This window comes from Nicotiana tomentosiformis, chromosome 5 (assembly GCF_000390325.3).
Source record: "Nicotiana tomentosiformis chromosome 5, ASM39032v3, whole genome shotgun sequence".
Taxonomy (NCBI): domain Eukaryota; kingdom Viridiplantae; phylum Streptophyta; class Magnoliopsida; order Solanales; family Solanaceae; genus Nicotiana; species Nicotiana tomentosiformis.
The window spans coordinates 101381872-101399221 of record NC_090816.1 but is presented as its reverse complement, the minus strand read 5'-3'; the positions used below and the strand labels follow the sequence as shown (position 1 = coordinate 101399221).

The 17350-nt window shown below is 37.3% G+C and overlaps 1 protein-coding gene, 1 long non-coding RNA gene and 1 pseudogene across 2 annotated transcripts; 1 reads left to right on the top strand and 2 right to left on the bottom strand.

The window, feature by feature from the left end:
• LOC138891436 (probable rhamnogalacturonate lyase B) overlaps positions 1-17350 on the top strand; it is a 95509-nt pseudogene that overhangs the window by 14195 nt on the left and 63964 nt on the right.
• On the bottom strand, positions 169-1364 carry LOC117279085 (uncharacterized). Its single transcript, XM_070175451.1, has 3 exons — positions 477-1364; positions 251-394; positions 169-192 (listed from the first exon to the last, which is right to left on the bottom strand). Exons 1-3 carry the CDS (start codon positions 1362-1364, stop codon positions 169-171), a joined length of 1056 nt encoding a protein of 351 aa, XP_070031552.1.
• On the bottom strand, positions 4907-6892 carry LOC104105675 (uncharacterized). Its single transcript, XR_688419.4, has 2 exons — positions 6292-6892; positions 4907-5213 (listed from the first exon to the last, which is right to left on the bottom strand). It is a non-coding gene; the product is annotated as an uncharacterized lncRNA (long non-coding RNA).

Here is a 17350-nt window from a genome sequence, read left to right as displayed (position 1 = left end):
CTCAAAAATTAAGGACATGGTGTCCTTAACATAGAGTTACAAGCACATAAATTAAGGATATTACCTTGATGTCATTTTGAATCCTTTTCTCTGATAAAGCTATTTTTTGATGTATTCTAGTACATTCTACCTCCATATCCTTTTTGAACTTCTTCGATAATCTCTGAATCAAAAACCATAAAAACAAAAAATCTCTTAAGCAAAAATAAGCAAATAAAAAACTAATGGTATTCAAAGACAGAAAACTTACGTTAACAATTTCCTTTAGCAAGACTTCATCAAATTGTGTTGAAGGCATTGAACTTTGATCTTGAGACAATGGCACATGCACACTAGTGGGCTGCGCATCTACTTTAGAAGAAATAAATGGTACCATCTCGAGCAACTGATACAACTATTAAATAAGAAAAAAAAACGTAAGTATTCAGAACTAAAACACATAAACAAAAAAATAGCTAGTAATCCTGTTAACTTACTTTTTCATTATGGAAGTACTTTTTACATAGGGTGCCATAATGTGGAGATTTCATATCTGAATAACATAGCATCCGAGGGAACCCACATTCTCTGAAGTTCACAAATTGTTTTTCCTGAAAAATTGGGAATACTTCCATAATCCAAACATAGAAGGCGAAAGGGAAGCCAAGTATAGTATAACTGTCCTTCTCTTTATCTTTCTCTTTCTCATTCTTATTCTCATTGTCTGAAGTATTTTGTTTGGGCTTCAAGCAGCTCTTCAATGATTTTAGTAACTTTTCATAACTAAGAGAGCCCCAATTGAAAGAAGAGCAGAGTTCATCGTCATTTACGATTTTCATTACCCGCTCAGACACATTCTGATTCTTGTGCTTCCCCATCAACACAGATTCAACAAAATAAATTATTGCCAACTTCACTGCATCGTCATGGCCGCCTACAAATGATGCAGTTGTACCATATGGGTGACTAGTAATAAAATACCACAAATCGCCTAACTCGATTCTATCCTTTCCAGGGAAGTGGACTTTCGAAAGCCTATTCTCTCTTTCATGTAAAACTTTGAAGTCCACTGAAGAAGAATATTTCAACCCAGTAATTATCTGGAACGCTTCACGTGTAAACTTCACTTCATGATCAAAAACCTTGAATGTCATTGAATGTGAGTCATTGCTTACGATTTCTGAAAGCAACACACAATGAATAAGTCTACCACAGAACTTCACACCTTGTAATCGGAAAAAGTTTTCGAAAACACCATCCCTCAACTTCTTCCATTGCGTGTTCGACAAGAAACTTTTTATTTTTTCCTTATACTGAAAATCTCCTTTCCAATAGCTCATCGAATTACACCAATCATCAAACTCGAAAACACGATCTCCTTCCATTAGCACACTACAAAGAAGGAAATAGAACGTAACTATTAGGACTATTTTTCTGAAATGTCTTTAATATTTAAACTACAAAACTAAAATCCAGGACCTAAGTAGATGCATCTTTAATAGAAGAGAAGTAAACTAAAATTAGCTTACAAATTCTTAGGACTATTTTTCTGAAATGTCCTTAATATTTAAACTAAAAAACTAAAATCCAAGACCTAATTAGATGCATCTTTAATAGAAGCACAGTTAACTAAAATTTCTAAACACAGTTAGCTTACAAATTCTTAGGACTATTTTTCTGAAATGTCCTTACATAATCAATATATTGATTGAACCACAAACACATTTCAATACCAAAAGGTTCTCAATAACTTTCTCACAAAAATCTACACCTTATTCCTCATCGAATCAAGTTATAATCATTATTTTAGACATTTCACATATACTTGATGACAAATACAATATTGATCACGATTAGAGATATACAAAAAGAAAAGTGCATAAAAGCAAAATCGAAAATATACCAGTACGTTGGTTCGCTGCAGAGAAGATGACAAAGGAGAAGAGATTAAGTTGGACAAAGTATACGCAGAGAATTGTTGTGGGCTGGGCAGGAACGATATTGAGGGAGCGAAATTTTGCTTATGAAATTTTGGCTCTGAACTTCAATCGAGAGAAGAGAGTTGCATGCAGGAATGATATTAAGGGAGCGAAATTTTGCCTATGAAATTTTGGCTCTGAACTTAAATGAGAGAAGTGTATAAAGGAAGGGTTTGGGAATAAAAGAAATAGAAGAAAGGGTAAAAATATCTTTTCATATTAATTTTAATAGAGTAGTGGCTATTTTTGCTCAACATTAGAATTGGTGGATAAAAAATAAACACCACCTTATTTAATGGCTACCACACGCCATTTTCACTCACACCGACCGATGAATTCAGAACTGGTGGGCCTCTCAAACAAGACCTTACTTCTCATACCGGCCCAGTAAACCTCAATGTAAGTAACTTTTCCGGGTAAAGTCCAAAAATAGCCGTTTTCTAGACTTGTAATTGAAAAATAGCCAACAATCATTGAAAAATAGCCAGCATTCAAAAATCTGGACATTATCTCGGATGTTTCACTTGTTTAAGTTTGAAATCCATGACACTGTTATGGTGTTTACTTTTCAACGTATTTTCAAGCTCTGGCTAATTTTCAAAAATCGGTCCAATACGGGCTAGCCTGCACAACTTTTACAACTTATCCATATATAAAAATTAAAACATGATTTTTTCTATTTTTCCGATTGAATTTTCATCTAATTCGATAAACTGCTGTCATTTTTATTGTGCAAAAACTATGAATTTCAAAGTGAATTGGGTACAGATTAAGCTTAATTTTTTTCCCGATAATAATAAAATATGACCTAAGAAGAAAAATGTGATCCATATGGTCAAATACGGACCAAATTATTATCAAGTATTGATAAATGATCACTATGAGTCAAACTCAGTGAATTTGATCTATCCTATTTTCTGTCGTTAATGTGGAGTACTGAACGTAATCCTTCTGGTCAAACACGGACCAGATTACTTACTTATCGAGTACACAATTCTAATACTTTATTTAACAGATGTTCTTTAGTACACATTATGCTGGAGAGATGTTGGGGTTGAAATTTAGAGAAGGAGAGCCCTCGAAAAAGGTGTTTGGCCCTGTTTTTACCTACCTAAACTCTCTTTCACCTGATTAGCTAGACACTCTTACACTATGGACTGATGCAAAAGAACAAATGTTCATAGAAACTGAAAATTGGCCATATGATTTTCCTCTTTCCGAGGATTTTGTTCCATCTTATCAACGGGGCATTGTAACTAACAGATTACTCGTTCGCGACAGTTACATTTACTTAAAATATCTCTAATATAATATAAGAAAATGACTAAATTTTAAATGGTGATCAAGAAGCTAGAATTCTTTTTGTTGCAGCTATGTAAGTGAAAAGCTTATTACTGCAAACTCTGCTTTCATTGGATTAGCTGTTCCAGGAGATGTTGGATCATGGCAAATGGAAAACAAGGTCAAATTTTTATTTTTATTTTTATTTTTTAACTCTTTTCTCCTTTTGTGGTTACTACATTCTTTGTAGTTTACAGCTTTTACTTGTAATTAAAAAACATTACGTATTTTTTCTTCTTCGGGGCTATCAGTTTTGGAATCAAACAGATACCGAGGGCTATTTCTTGATTAATAGTGGCATCCCTCGAATTATAGCTTGGATCCCTGGATTTATTGGAGATCACATGTACGATGCATACATCAATGTCACCCCAGGTTTGCAAATTAGTTTTAATTAATCCTATATTTATATCAAATAGTGAGTTGATATTTCAAAGTCAATATTATTTTTCCATCAATTATTGGTCAATAAATAAGATACTCCTTCCGTTCAGAGAGTTCAAGAAAGAAAGATTTTTCACGTGTTGTTTTAAGCGTGCTATAGCATTTCTTGGGCTTATAGCGTATAAGAGTGTCATATTCCTTTTCTACCCCAAAAGATATATGTTATAGATTGATGGGTTAAAGAGTTTTTTCAATTAAAATAACATTTTTGAAGTATGGATTATTTTATTATTTAGAGTCGCCATTTGGAATTGATTTTTGGTATTCCAAGTCACCTTTTATTTGAATCCCTAGTCAAAGGAAGGTATGACTCTTTTATTATTGGTCTGCGAAACAAAATCCGGGTAAAGAATTCTGTTGACCGGAGAGAAGGTGTTAGGCATTTCGCGAGTCCCGTGGTTCTAGCACGGTCGCTTTATTGACTTAAACTTGGCTTAAATTAATTTTGGATAAACTGCGTTTTACTGGATTTTCATGTTTTACCTATCCGCTTTTAATTATTTTAAAATAATTATGGAATTTATTCAAACAAGTTACGACACTTGTCGTTTTTTTTTTTTGTATACACATTGCAAACTGCGCCGCGTGAAACACACCCGCGATTTACAACATGTTTAATTTATTATTGCTTTGAAGTTGGGGTAAAGTCACACAAGTGTGCACTCGAATTTGGGGTTACATATCATAGCTATACCACGAAAACCGTACTCATAGTCATGATAATTTATTTTATTAATCGCGCCTAAAAGAATGCTACAATGTTCATGAATTATTTATTTTCCTTATGTTTAAGATTATGTGAGAGTCCAATTGGAATGATTATACCTAACTTTAGTAATGCTTAATTGGTTGGCCCCAAAACTTTTACAAACCACTGCTTAACTACATTAATTCTTAAAGCCCAATCCACATTATCTAAGATTACTCAATTAGGCCCAAATTCTGTTTTTATCCCAAGTAGCAGATATGACCCATTTATTTACAATAATCTTAGCTGCACGATGGCCCAATCTTGATCCAGATTCATGATACTAATAAAACATGCAGAATAAAGTAAGACTAAACAAATGAACAAGAAAGGAAATTAAGACAGAATCAAAAACAGGACAAATCACCATTTAAAATAGAGATTTTTACGTTGTAGAGCCATTAGTAAGCAAATATTTATATAAACAATATTACTTTTGTTTTATTTCATATGTAGCACATTCATTTACATATATAGCATATTTCAAAATTGATACATTACCATCAGTCTTTATTTTTTAAAACTGACCCATGATTCCAGGGCTGATGTATTAGAGATTAAAAGTCTCACATATTCCACCAAATTTTCAAAATTATAGTGATTCTTTCTCCACTAATCTCTCCATCACCACAAACCCAAAATCTCACTCTTTTCGTTCCTTCTCTCATCAACGAAGGCAAAATCTTACCCAAAACTCTTTCCTCTTCCCTTCTTATCGTAAACTGCAAATTACATGGCAAAGAATAAGGTAAAACTCATTAAGATTGTTGATTCCATCGCTACAATCTCTAAAATCGATAAGGAATGGAAGAAGAAAATAATTTACTGATTATAAAGTGTATATAGCAGCTTTCTTTGTATACTAATGTATTAATATACATGGTATAATTTTATTGAGTTATAATATTATATATATCTCGCAAAATATTGTTTTTAGAGAAATACAATGTATAATAATGGTATTAAGGTATAACATTATATATAACTAGTATAATGATATTTCAAGAAATACTAATGTAATAATATACCTTTGATCTTTTCAATAAGAAAGTACTCCCAGGTATAATAATTATATAAAATTACATTGTTTATAATGTCTATATACCTCAAATATACATTACATTTTTCATGAAACATATGTATTTTATTTTTTCAAAATATAAAGATGTATACTTTTGCTAGAATTTATGTTGTATAAAAAGGTACTAGCACTCTCTTTTCTAGTAAAAAGATCCATATATGGAAAGTATAAAATCCGTTATGGAATGAATTAGTTTTCAATATATATATATATATATATATATATATATATATATATATATATATACACACACCCCATTAAGATGCTATGAATATATACTAGTAATGTAATGTATATTCAAATATAACATTACTATTCATCATGTAGTCAATAATTATACAATATAATGTATTATTAAAGTTAATATATTATAAGTATAATAATTAGAGTTAAAAGCAGTTAATGAGAGCAGCTAATGCATTAATTAAGGGAGAGAAAGTTGTGGGAATGATTGTTTCAGCATTATAGGGTAGTGTTAGAAATATAGTTAATTAGGTGTCGTATTTGTCAATTACTTATTAGTGCTAGGAATCTGTAAAATTTTCTTAAATATTGGCTAAATATGTTTTTTTTCCCTTTAAAATATGCTAAAGGAAGATACATGGCAATGTAAGCTCAGAAGTTGAAAATGTTATCATGAGAATTAAGAATATTATTTTATTTAAAGCATGTAGAATACTAAAAGTGCATTAATCAGAGACAAGGTAGGAATTGCGGACCTCAAAACTCAAATTTTAAAGGCTCTTTGATTGAACGGATTGAACAACAATTCGAAAACCAGGACCTCGACCACAAGACCAGAAATCGAACGGCAACCTCAAATAAAAGCTTACGAACCCAGACTCACAAAGGACCTCTTTTGGTGCTCTCAGATTAGTTTAAGGGTGGTTTATGGACTGTTTTGGAGCTAGGTTTATGGTTGATGTTGCTTCGTTTTTTTTTTCTTTTCAGAATGTCTGCTCTTCTTTTTAGTCAGTAGCGTTCTCCTCCTCTGTATGATAGAGTGTTTTTATATATGTAAACGACACGGGTGGTGTGAGTTGTTAAAGAGGAAGAGTGTGAGTATGAGTTGTGAGTGAATAATTGTCAGAAATAATTTGTGAGTGAGCCAAGGATGAGTAGTGGAAAGTGAGTGTGTGCACGTGAGGGAGTTGGGGGAAAAGGGATAAAGTGAATGTGAGGTGTGAGGAAGATGGAAAAAAGGGATAAAGTGAATGTGTGGTGTGAGGAAGATGGAAAAAAGGGATAAAGTGAGAGAAGTTCTTATCTAGGAAAATATTTTGTGGGGAATGGGGAATGACATAAAAAAATTGTGAGAAGTGTGTGCATGTGCATTCAAAATTGTACTGGTAAGACCTAAGAGATTCTTTTTTTGAAATAAGAAGTTTGTTACCAAACTTTTTATCTGTCGTGAGTTGGCAAAAAATAATTGATTTTATTTTTTTCTTCATTTTAGTTTGTTATTTGTTTTAAAACTAATAAAATGCTTAGCTTAAAAAATGTAGAAAGATCAAGAATAGGTAGACCTAAGAGAAAATACAAGAAGTGTGACTAATTTTGTAGTTTTAAATTTTATTAAATAAATCTACTAAAAACGAAAAAAAGTTAAAATATAAAGATTAAACTTAAAATCATTTAAATACTAAAAAGTGGTGAAAGTATAAATATGGTCAAAATTAAGTGCTCACAACATGCTCTTTTTTACTTGAAAACATGAAGAGTTTTCAGGCAAAGAAAAGATAAGCGATATGACTACTTCTGGCCATACCATTATTCAAAAGGGAAGTGATAAGAGAAAAAAGTGCAACCGAGTCTTGGTTTTAGATAGCCTACATATCCCGAATTATAAGGGAATCAGGTCGCGTGTAGTTCAAGGAAAAGGATGGAATGCTGAGTTGGAGAGACGAGTGAGGTTCCATCGAGGCTCCGGTATATAGTCCTGTTATTACATCAAAATCAAAAGAAACTAAACAAGCCTATCATCTATCAGTTACAAGATTCCTATCTATAAGTCTTCTAAAACTTGATCTTGAGTCTTGACTGGTTCTTTCACGCAGACTCTGATCTGAATCTTGATGCTTGCTAGCTGCAAGTGCTAGTTCATTCTTCTACGGCTTCTTCTGATCAAGAAGGGAAATGTAAAGCTCATAACTTCAGTCATGTCTTGAGCCGTCCATATCCTTTCCATCTGTTTCTCCATTTGGATTCACTTCTTTTCTTTTCTTTTCGTTATTTTGGATTGAGAATTCTTCTTTTGGTCATCTTGAACTCTGTACCTCAAGGTAAACCTGCTGAGACACCAAAACGAACAAACAAACGAAATTTTTTTTTGCCCCAGTTTTCACTAGAAAAATTTCGTAAGTTATTGTAACAAAATTCTAAACTACTTCTTTATTGAAAGCAATAAAAGATCGGAAATGGTGTACCCTGAAAAGATCATGATGAAGGGATGGTGTGCCTTTATTGTCAAAAAGATGTCTCAACTAATGATTGATGTACCTTATGTTGAAAGAATGTGGCCAGGGAATGGTATACCCTATATTGGCAGTAATATCAGGGAGTGGTGCACCCTACATTTAAGATCAAATCATCTAAGGAGTGGTGTACCCTATGCTGGAAAACACAGTTAAGGATTGGTGTACCCTATATTGGTAATAGTATCAGGGAGTGGTGTACCGTGCATTTAAGATCAAATCAATTAAGGAGTGGTATACTCTATGTTGGAAAATACAACTAGGGATTGGTGTATCCTATACCGGTAATGAGATTAGGGAGTGGTGACCCTATGTCGAAAAACACAACTAGGGATTAGTGTACCCTGATACTGGTAAGGAAATGTAACAAGGGGTTGGTACCCTCTATTACAGAAAAAGAATGTAATTACTGAAAAGAAAATGTAACCAGGGGTTGGTACTCTGTATTACTGAAAAGAAAATGTAACCAGGGGTTGGTGCGCTGTATTACTGAAAACAAAATGTAACCAGGGGTTGGTGCCCTGTATTACTGAAAGGAAATATAACCAGGGGATGGTGCCCTGTATTACTGAAAAGGAAATGTAACCAGGGGTTGGTGCCCTGTATTACTGAAAAGGAAATGTAACCTGGGTTTGGCGCCCTGTATTACTGAAAAGAAAATATAACCAGGGGTTGGTGCCCTATATTACTGAGAAGGAAATGTAACCAGGGGTTGGTGCCCTATATTACTAAAAAGGAAATGTAACCAGGGGTTGGCGCCCTGAATTACTGAAAAGGAAATGTAACAAGGGGTTGGTGCTATGTATTATTGAAAAGAAAATATAACTAGGGGATGGTGCCCTGCATTACTGAAAAGGAAATGTAACTAGGGGTTGGTGCCCTGTATTACTGAAAAGAAAATGTAACCAGAGGTTAGCACCCTGTATTACTGAAAAGGAAATGTAACCAGGGGTTGACGCCATGTATTACCGAAAAGAAAATGTAACCAGTGGTTGGTACCCTGTATTACTGAAAAAATACTGAATTCCCTTGGCGAAAAGGTTCAACCTGGGTTAAACTATGAAAAGCAAGCTTGGACAAAAGGTACTTCTACCCGGATTAAGCTACGAAAAGCAAGCCTGGGCAAAGAGTACTTCTACTCGAAAATATGATCTGGATCTCCCTAGGCAAAAAGGTTCTACTTGGGTTAAGCTAAGAGAATGAGAGGTATGGACAATAGTGATGCATGCTGAAAATAAAATAGAATGGAGATTTTGAGGGACTTACCTTTGGTGATATTCTTCCTTTGAGAATCGCCATTCTGCATTGATTTGTTCCTGTTTGAAACAAAGAAAAACTGTGAGTTTTCAAAGTGGTGGTTGGTTTGCGGCCTTGATGCCCTAAGTAGCTTGAAGTCACGGCCACTGCTGTAGAAGAACTAATTCTACCAGTATGGTACTGAGATGCTTGGATACTTTGCATAGCTTCTTGGAGACCTTGGCTCTCTGATGTTTCCCCCGACTGTTTCATATCCGGATGTCCATGGTACTGCTAACCCTTGTCCCTAAGGCAAGGCAAATTTCCTTTAAAATCAAACTTAGTTGTCTTGCACCTTGTACCAGTTCATGTCTGTAGTGCTTATCAACTTTTCCCATGAAGCAAGTCTTGCTTAGGCAACCTTTTTAGTTTCTTTGAAACACTTTGTTCGGCTTAGCAAGAGAGATCAACAGACGGATTTGTGCCTTTGTCAATGCCGTATGTGCCCCAAATTAGGCTTGGTATTACGGGAAACTGTTTGCAGCCATTGCTTTGCTTCGCTTTTGATGCAAGATTAGACCGAAAAAGACTTAAAGAAAAATTATGGGAAAAAATAAGAGCAATTGAAAGTAAAAGGGGGATTGTGTCTAAACAAAAGGTGTCCCTTTCGGGGAGAGGAATAGGGAGACTTATCTGGAGGTGTGTGCCGACTTTAATGAATCATGACATGCATTTTGGACTAAAAGCATGATCCGTTTGAGCTGTCTAATTCTCAACATATATCGCAAATGTTCATCTTGAAACTGTCTCGGTTGTGCTCATGCCGGAGTATTAAAGACCCTCACCCGGCTAGTAGCGCCCTTTGCGGGTTTTCTCTAACTGACCCCTCTCATTTATCTTCTCATCATCGCCTTGTAGTGCTCTTTGCGATTTTTCACTACATAACTCTCTCATTTTCATTTTCTCTGCTCGTCATCGCCCTATGGTGCCCCTGAGGGTTTTCACCAATAAGACTCTCATTTTATTTCTCTCATTTTGGTTGCATCAGATCCAAATGACTGTATCCTCCAATTCTTGAACATTCTCATTGATTGATTGGAAGGACTTGAAAAGGATTTGGTTAAAAAGAATTTGGATTAAATTACAACTTTGAAACCTTTCAGACGAAACCAATGCCGAACTATTATAACATCTGCCCCGGTTTTCACTTTTGGGGAATGTGGATTTTTGTTTTGGTGTGACTGAACCCCGGGGAGAGGTTGCCTATGTATCCTTTCGGAATCAAGTCGAACGTAGTTCAATGACTCAGAAGATTTGTTGTTTGATTTTTTTCTCTTTTTTTTTTCTTTTTCTTTATACTATTTTTTCTTCATTCTTTTTTTTTTTTAATTATTGCTTTTATACAAGTACACAGGTTCCAAAAAAGAGGGAAAAATAAAGAAAACAAATACGACTCAAAGGGTTAACAAAAGGTAGACACCTATTTGGGATGGTGAGCAATGATAGCCTTCGTCACTCGATATGAGAAAATCATGCTTGAAAGTTCCGTAGTAGATATATATCAGACATAATATCTTTTGACTACATCTGCGTTAATAGTCATGTCTGGTACACGTCCTTCTTCCTCTACCAAGTGCAAGGCCCCTTTTGGATACACTTTCTTGATGATGTAGGGTCCTTGCTAGTTCGGGGCGAACTTTCATTTAGCTTCTACTTGGTGTGGAGGGATGCATTTCAAAACGAGTTGGCCTACCTCAAAGTGCCTTGGACGCACTTTCTTGTTGTAAGCGCGCGCCATTCTTTGCTGGTATAATTGGCCGAAACATACTGCTGCTAGCCGTTTTGCATCAATCAGCATTAGCTGTTATAATCGCGTCTTTACCCATTCTGTATCCTCAATCTTTGATTCCACAATGATCCAGAGAGAGGGAACTTCGACTTCAGCAAGTATTACAGCCTCCGTCCCATATACCAGCAGATAAGAAGTTGCACCAATAGATATACGGGCAGTTATGCAGTATCCCAAAAGAGCAAAAGGTAACTTTTCATGCCATTGCCCAGACCCTTGAATCATCTTCCTGAGAATCTTCTTGATGTTCTTGTTTTCCGCTTCAACGGCTCCGTTGGCTTTTGGTCGGAAAAGGGTAGAATGGCGATGCATAATTTTAAACTGCTTGCATACCCATTTGGTGAAGTAATCAATGGCGACCGGAATGAGTCTATGACCATTTGAAGCCTTTGGCTCGATTGGGCCAATAATATCCATTACCCAAGAAACGAAAGTCCAATGAGAGGACATGGGATGCAACTCCAAAGGAGGCGAGTGAATCAGGTCACCATGAATCTGACATTGGTGACATTTGCGAACAAAACTGAAGCAATCTCGCTCTATAGTAAGCCAATAATACCCTGTATGTAGAATCTTCTTCTCCAAAACATATCCATTCATGTGAGGTCCGCATACCTCTGAATGCATTTCACTCATGATCCGCTCAGCTTCTGTGGTATCTATGCATCTCATAAAGTTCAAATCTGGGGTCCTTTTGTACAAAATTTCCCCATTCAAGAAGAAATCGCCGCCGAGCCGCCTTATAGTTCTTTTTTTTTTTATCTCCCTTGACATGCTCTGGATATTCCCTTGTTTTCAAGAATCTTATGTCATAATACCAAGGTTCACCATCTGGTTCTGTCTCAATAGAATTGCAGTAGCCGTGTTGATTTCGAACTTAGATTTGCAATGGATCAATATGAGTATTGTCTGGATAAGGAAGCATCGAGGCTAAGGTATCCAAGGCATCGGCTAGCTCATTGTGAAACCTAGGAATGTACCTGAATTTGATGGATTTGAATCTCTTGCTCGTGTCTTGTACACATTGTCTGTATGGAATAAGCTTGATGTCTCGAGTCTCCCATTCGCCTTGGGCTTGTCGAATAAGCAAGTCGGAATCTCCCATAACCAATAGTTCATGCACATCCAGATCGAGGGCTATTTTTAGACCCATTATACAAGCCTCGTATTCCACCGTATTATTGGTACAGAAGAAACGAAGTCGGGCCGTTGCAGGGTAATGTTGTCCAATAGGTGAGATAAGGATTGCCCCGATCCCAACTCCTTTGATATTGACACCCCCATCAAAATACATTTTCCATACACGGATGTCATCCGAAACTACTTCCTCTATTGAGTTGACCTCTTAGTCTAGGAAGTATGTGCTTAGTGGCTTGTAATCATCATCAACTGGATTCTTTGCCAAATCCTGTGCTTTCATTGCGGTGCGAGTGACATAGACAATTCGAAATCTATGAGCAGAATCTGTCATTTTTCGAGCCTTCCAGTGGGCATTGGCTTTTGAAAGATGTACTTCAAAGGATCTATTCTGGATATGAGGTAAGTGGTGTAGGCCAGGAGATAATGCCTCAGCTTCTGAGCGACCCAGGTCAAGGCACAATATGTTCTTTCCAAAAGGGTATACTTAACCTTATAATTGGTGAACTTCTTGCTCAAATAATAGATTGCCTGCTCCTTTTTGCCTATCGCATCATGTTGCCCCAGAACGCATCCAAAGGAAATTTCCATCACCGCTAGATATAAAAATAAAGGCCTACCAGGTTATGGTGGAACCAGTACATGGGGTTTTGATATATAATCTTTGATCCTGTCAAAAGCTTTTTGGCAATCATTCGCCCACTTGATAGTATCATCTTTTTTCAGTAACTTAAAGATAGGCTCGCACGTGTTTGTGAGCTGAGCAATGAACCTACTGATGTAGTTCAATCTCCCAAGCAAACTCATGACTTAAGTTTTGTTTTTCGGGGGTGGAAGATCTCGAATGGACTTTATCTTAGATGGATCCAATTCGATGCCCCTCCGACTGACTATAAAATCGAGGAGTTTCCCGGATGGAACCCCAAATGCACACTTGGCTGGATTGAGCTTAAGGTCATACCTTCGAAGCCGTTCGAAGAACTTTTTCAAATCGCGCACGTGATCAGCTCGTGTCTTTGATTTTATGATGACATCATCGACATATACTTCAATATCTTTGTGCATCATGTCATGAAAAATGGTGGTCATGGCCCTCATGTAAGTTTCCCCCGCATTCTTTAAACCAAATGGCATGACCCTGTAACAATAAGTACCCAATGGAGTGGTGAAAGCCGTCTTTTCTACATCATCCTCATCCATTAGAATCTGTTGGTATCCGACATAGAAATCCACAAAAGATTGTATCTCATGCTTAGCGCAATTACTTACAAGTATATGGATGTTTGGTAAAGGAAAATTATCCTTTGGACTTGCTTTGTTCAGGTCCCTGTAGTCAACACAGACTCTAGTTTTTCCATCCTTCTTTGGCGCATGCACAACATTTGCCACCTAGGTGGTGTATCGTACGACTCTGACTAAATTGGCGCTCAGTTGCTTCATTATTTCCTCTTTGATTTTATCACTCATGTCCGTTTTAAATTTTCGTTGCTTCTGTTGGACTGGTGGAAAATCAGAATATGTGGGAAGCTTACGAACCACTAAATCGGCACTTAAACCTAGCATATCATCATAAGACCAAGTAAACATATCTCTATACTCAAATAACATTTGAATCAAGGCATCTATAGTTTCTTGTTCAGCATGAATGCTTATCTTTGTTTCCCTGACTTCTTCATGACCTCCAAAATTAATTGGCACAGTTTCATTGAGGTTGGGCCTAGGCTTGTTTTTAAATTGTTCCAACTCTCTTTTTATTTCCTCTACAACCTTATTTTCATCATATTCAACCTCTTGATGCATTATTTCAAATTTAGACAACTTTTTAAGATCTGGACGTGAATTCTGCATGCATGTCATGCTATTAAAGCCGGGATTAACAAAACTGAAATGGAAACAAAATGACAAGAATTAGGAAAAGGAAAAGATATTATACTTAATACGAAATTGAACTGCATTTCATTGAATTTGAAAGGATAGAAAGGTTAACATCAAAACAAAATAATCATACTGAGATATTTGGATTACCACCCTGAAAGTAACCCAAAATACAAAAAAGAAGCTGCAAAAAGCAAACTACCAAGACTCCTTCCTTGTGGGGAGAAGGGTTGCTTCCCAGTTGTTGAGCATGGTGTATGGGCCAATTAGTTTTACATCGGCATGACTAATGCCTTCACCAGCCTGGATCATATTCACTTCAGAAAATATCTGGCCGAGGCCATGGAAAATTTCATCAATGTTTGCCTGCGCCGAGGAATTTTGACCCTCCTGGAGTCGTGGCTTGACAAAAATGTACAAAATGTGAGGGATGGGCTACTGCAAGACCCAACCATGCTTTTTGCGGTGCTTAGCTTTATCTTCATCTGCTTGTATTGGCCTGAAACCTAAGACAAAGGTACCCTTATTTCTAAAGGGAGAGATGGGTTTCGAAATTCCTTGCAATGAATCCCCCAAGCCTTTTCCTGGCTCATATCCTTGTCTCGGCATAAGTTTAGCCACCATTACAGATGTGGTAGAAAGACGAGGATGCAGAATGGGATTTCCTTCCTCAATGTGGTCCACAACTACCACTTCAAAATCCTGATAGACAATGGACTCGCATCCTTCCTTGGCCTCAATACACTGAATTAACGGATCTTTATAAATGGATAATTCGTCTTCTCCGTGAACAATAATCTCTTGCCTGTCATGTTCGAACTTGAGCATCTGATGCAAGGTGGATGGCACAGCTTGAGTCGTATCGATCCATGGCCTTCCAAGAAGGAAGTTATTAGAAGTTTCCATGTCCACTACTTGGAAGACAATTTGAAAATCAACCGGCTCAATCGTCATGGTAAGGTTGATCTCCCTAATGGTATCTCTCGTTGAGCCATCAAAATCCCGGATGCGAATATTGCTGGGTCGGATTCTGTTTGTATTGATCTTCATGCTTTGCAAGGTTGAGAGAGGGCATACATCTACACTCTAGCCTCCATCAACTATGACTCACTTTACATAATGCCCCTTACATTTGTCAATCAGGTGCAAAGCCCTATTATGCCCGACTCTCTCCTTGGGAAGTTCATCATCAGTAAATAAGATTTTGTTCACCTTAAAAAATCTGTTGGCCACCTTCTCTAACTAATTCACAATGGTCTTCTCTGAGATATGTGCCCCATTCAAGATCTTGATTAGTACACGAGCATGCTCTTCTGAGTGTATGAGCAGAGATAACAGAGAGATTTAAGCAAGAGTTTTTCTCAACTGGTCAATGATTGAGTAATCCTGAACTTTCATCTTTTTCAAAAACTCTTCCGCCTCTTCTTCAGTGACTGGTTTCTTTATTGGCATTTGGCCTTCTCTGATTTGCTTGGCCTTCCTCAACTCTTCTGGAGAGTAACACCTCCCTGATCGAGTCGAACCTCCAGTTTCCCCCACTTCTTCTATGATTTCCTTGCCTTTGTAGGTCACCATAGTTTTATTGTAGTTCCAAGGAATGGTTTTCATGTTTGTCACATGGGGTTGTATGGCAGGCTTGATTATGATCGGCTTTGTTATACCCTTCGTACCCCATGATTCTGCCTTGTGATGAGGTGACCTCCAAGGACATACAACCTTGGTCTTGGAACATTGGAGCGAACTTCCAGCCTTGAGACCTTGGGAACAAATAAATTTTCCTTTTCTAAGCTCGGGGTGCCTTTCACAATCAATGACACATCTTGGCTTGGACTTACTTCCAGTTTGGTTCTTTCTTGAATCATTCCCGCTGTCATTTCTGCTCGACCAACCTTCCTGTATTCTTGATCTCGGCCAATCATTCCCATAAAATGAACATCATTGTGCACTGGCAACGAGTTGTTGGTCACATTAGGAGGTTCCTCGCCATTTGTCAGTACAATCAATTTTTCAGCAATGAGTCTTTCTATGGTTCTTTTCAGAGTCCAACAATCATCAGTACTGTGCCCTGGGGCACCTGAATGATATTCATATCTAGCATTTTCTTAAAATCCATGTGAATCGGGATGCATATGGTGGGGAGCGATGGGTCCAATCACACCCATCTGCTTCAACTTCTGGAACAAACTAGAGTATGATTCAGCCAATGGAGTGAATTTTTCCACCGGCCTCTGCTCTTGACCATAATCCTGCCTGGGACGAGCATTGTAGGATGCTCGAAAATTTTGCTGCTGAGGTCGAGGGATCCTTGGATGGGTGCTCATACCTGTTGATTGGGAGGCCGAGCATAGGATTGAGCATTAAACACTGTATACTGTGGTGGGCTCACAGAGTACTGAGGAATTGGCGGGGGATAATAATGTTGAGGGTAGCTGGATTACCCCTGCTGAACTTGCACATAAGGGTGTGATGCCCTTCTTTGAACTTCCTTAGATCCCGAAGTCATCATGGACCCTTCATCTCTCTTCTTTCTATTTGCCAAACTTCCCGACCCATTTTGGATTGCTTGGGTGGTGGCTTTGAGAGCAGCTTGACTTATAATTCTGCTAGTCTTGAGGCCATTTTGGACCATCTCCCCTATTTTAATTGCTTCGGCAAAAGGTCTACCCATTGCGGACATCATGTTCCGAAAGTAATCAGGCACTTGAGCTTCGAGAAAAATAGTGATCAACTCGTGGTTATCCATGGGTGGCTTAACTCTAGTCGCTTGCTCCCTCCACTTGATGGCATACTCTCTAAAGCTTTCAGATGGTTTTTTCTTCATATTGAACAGGGAATTGCGATCTGGTGCAATATCAATGTTATACTGGAATTGTTTGATGAAGGCCTGGGCAATGTCATCCTAGACATGCCAGTGAGAGATATCTTGGTCAATGAACCATTCGGAGGCTACCCCCATGAGACTTTCCCCAAAATAAGCCATCAACAATTCTTCTTTTCCACCTGCACCCCTCAGCTGGTTGCAGTACCTTTTCAAATGGGCAATAGGGTCATCGTGTCCATATTTCTCAAATTGTGGGGTCTTGAACCCTGGTGGCAAATGGATGTACGGGAACATGCATAGATCACTGAATGAAACACTTTTGTGACCACCTAGTCCTTTTATGTTCTTTATGTTCTGTTCAAGACTTTTTATTTTCCTGGCCATCT

Bases quoted from the DNA above. Each gene is read 5' to 3' on its own strand.
- LOC117279085 (XM_070175451.1), bottom strand. From the start codon at position 1,364: ATGGAAGGAGATCGTGTTTTCGAGTTTGATGATTGGTGTAATTCGATG. The intron at 395-476 runs GTAAGTTAACAG...CTTATTTAATAG, and splicing joins AGTACTTCCATAATGAAAAA to TTGTATCAGTTGCTCGAGAT. The intron at 193-250 runs GTAAGTTTTCTG...TTTGCTTAAGAG, and splicing joins TGCTAAAGGAAATTGTTAAC to ATTTTTTGTTTTTATGGTTT.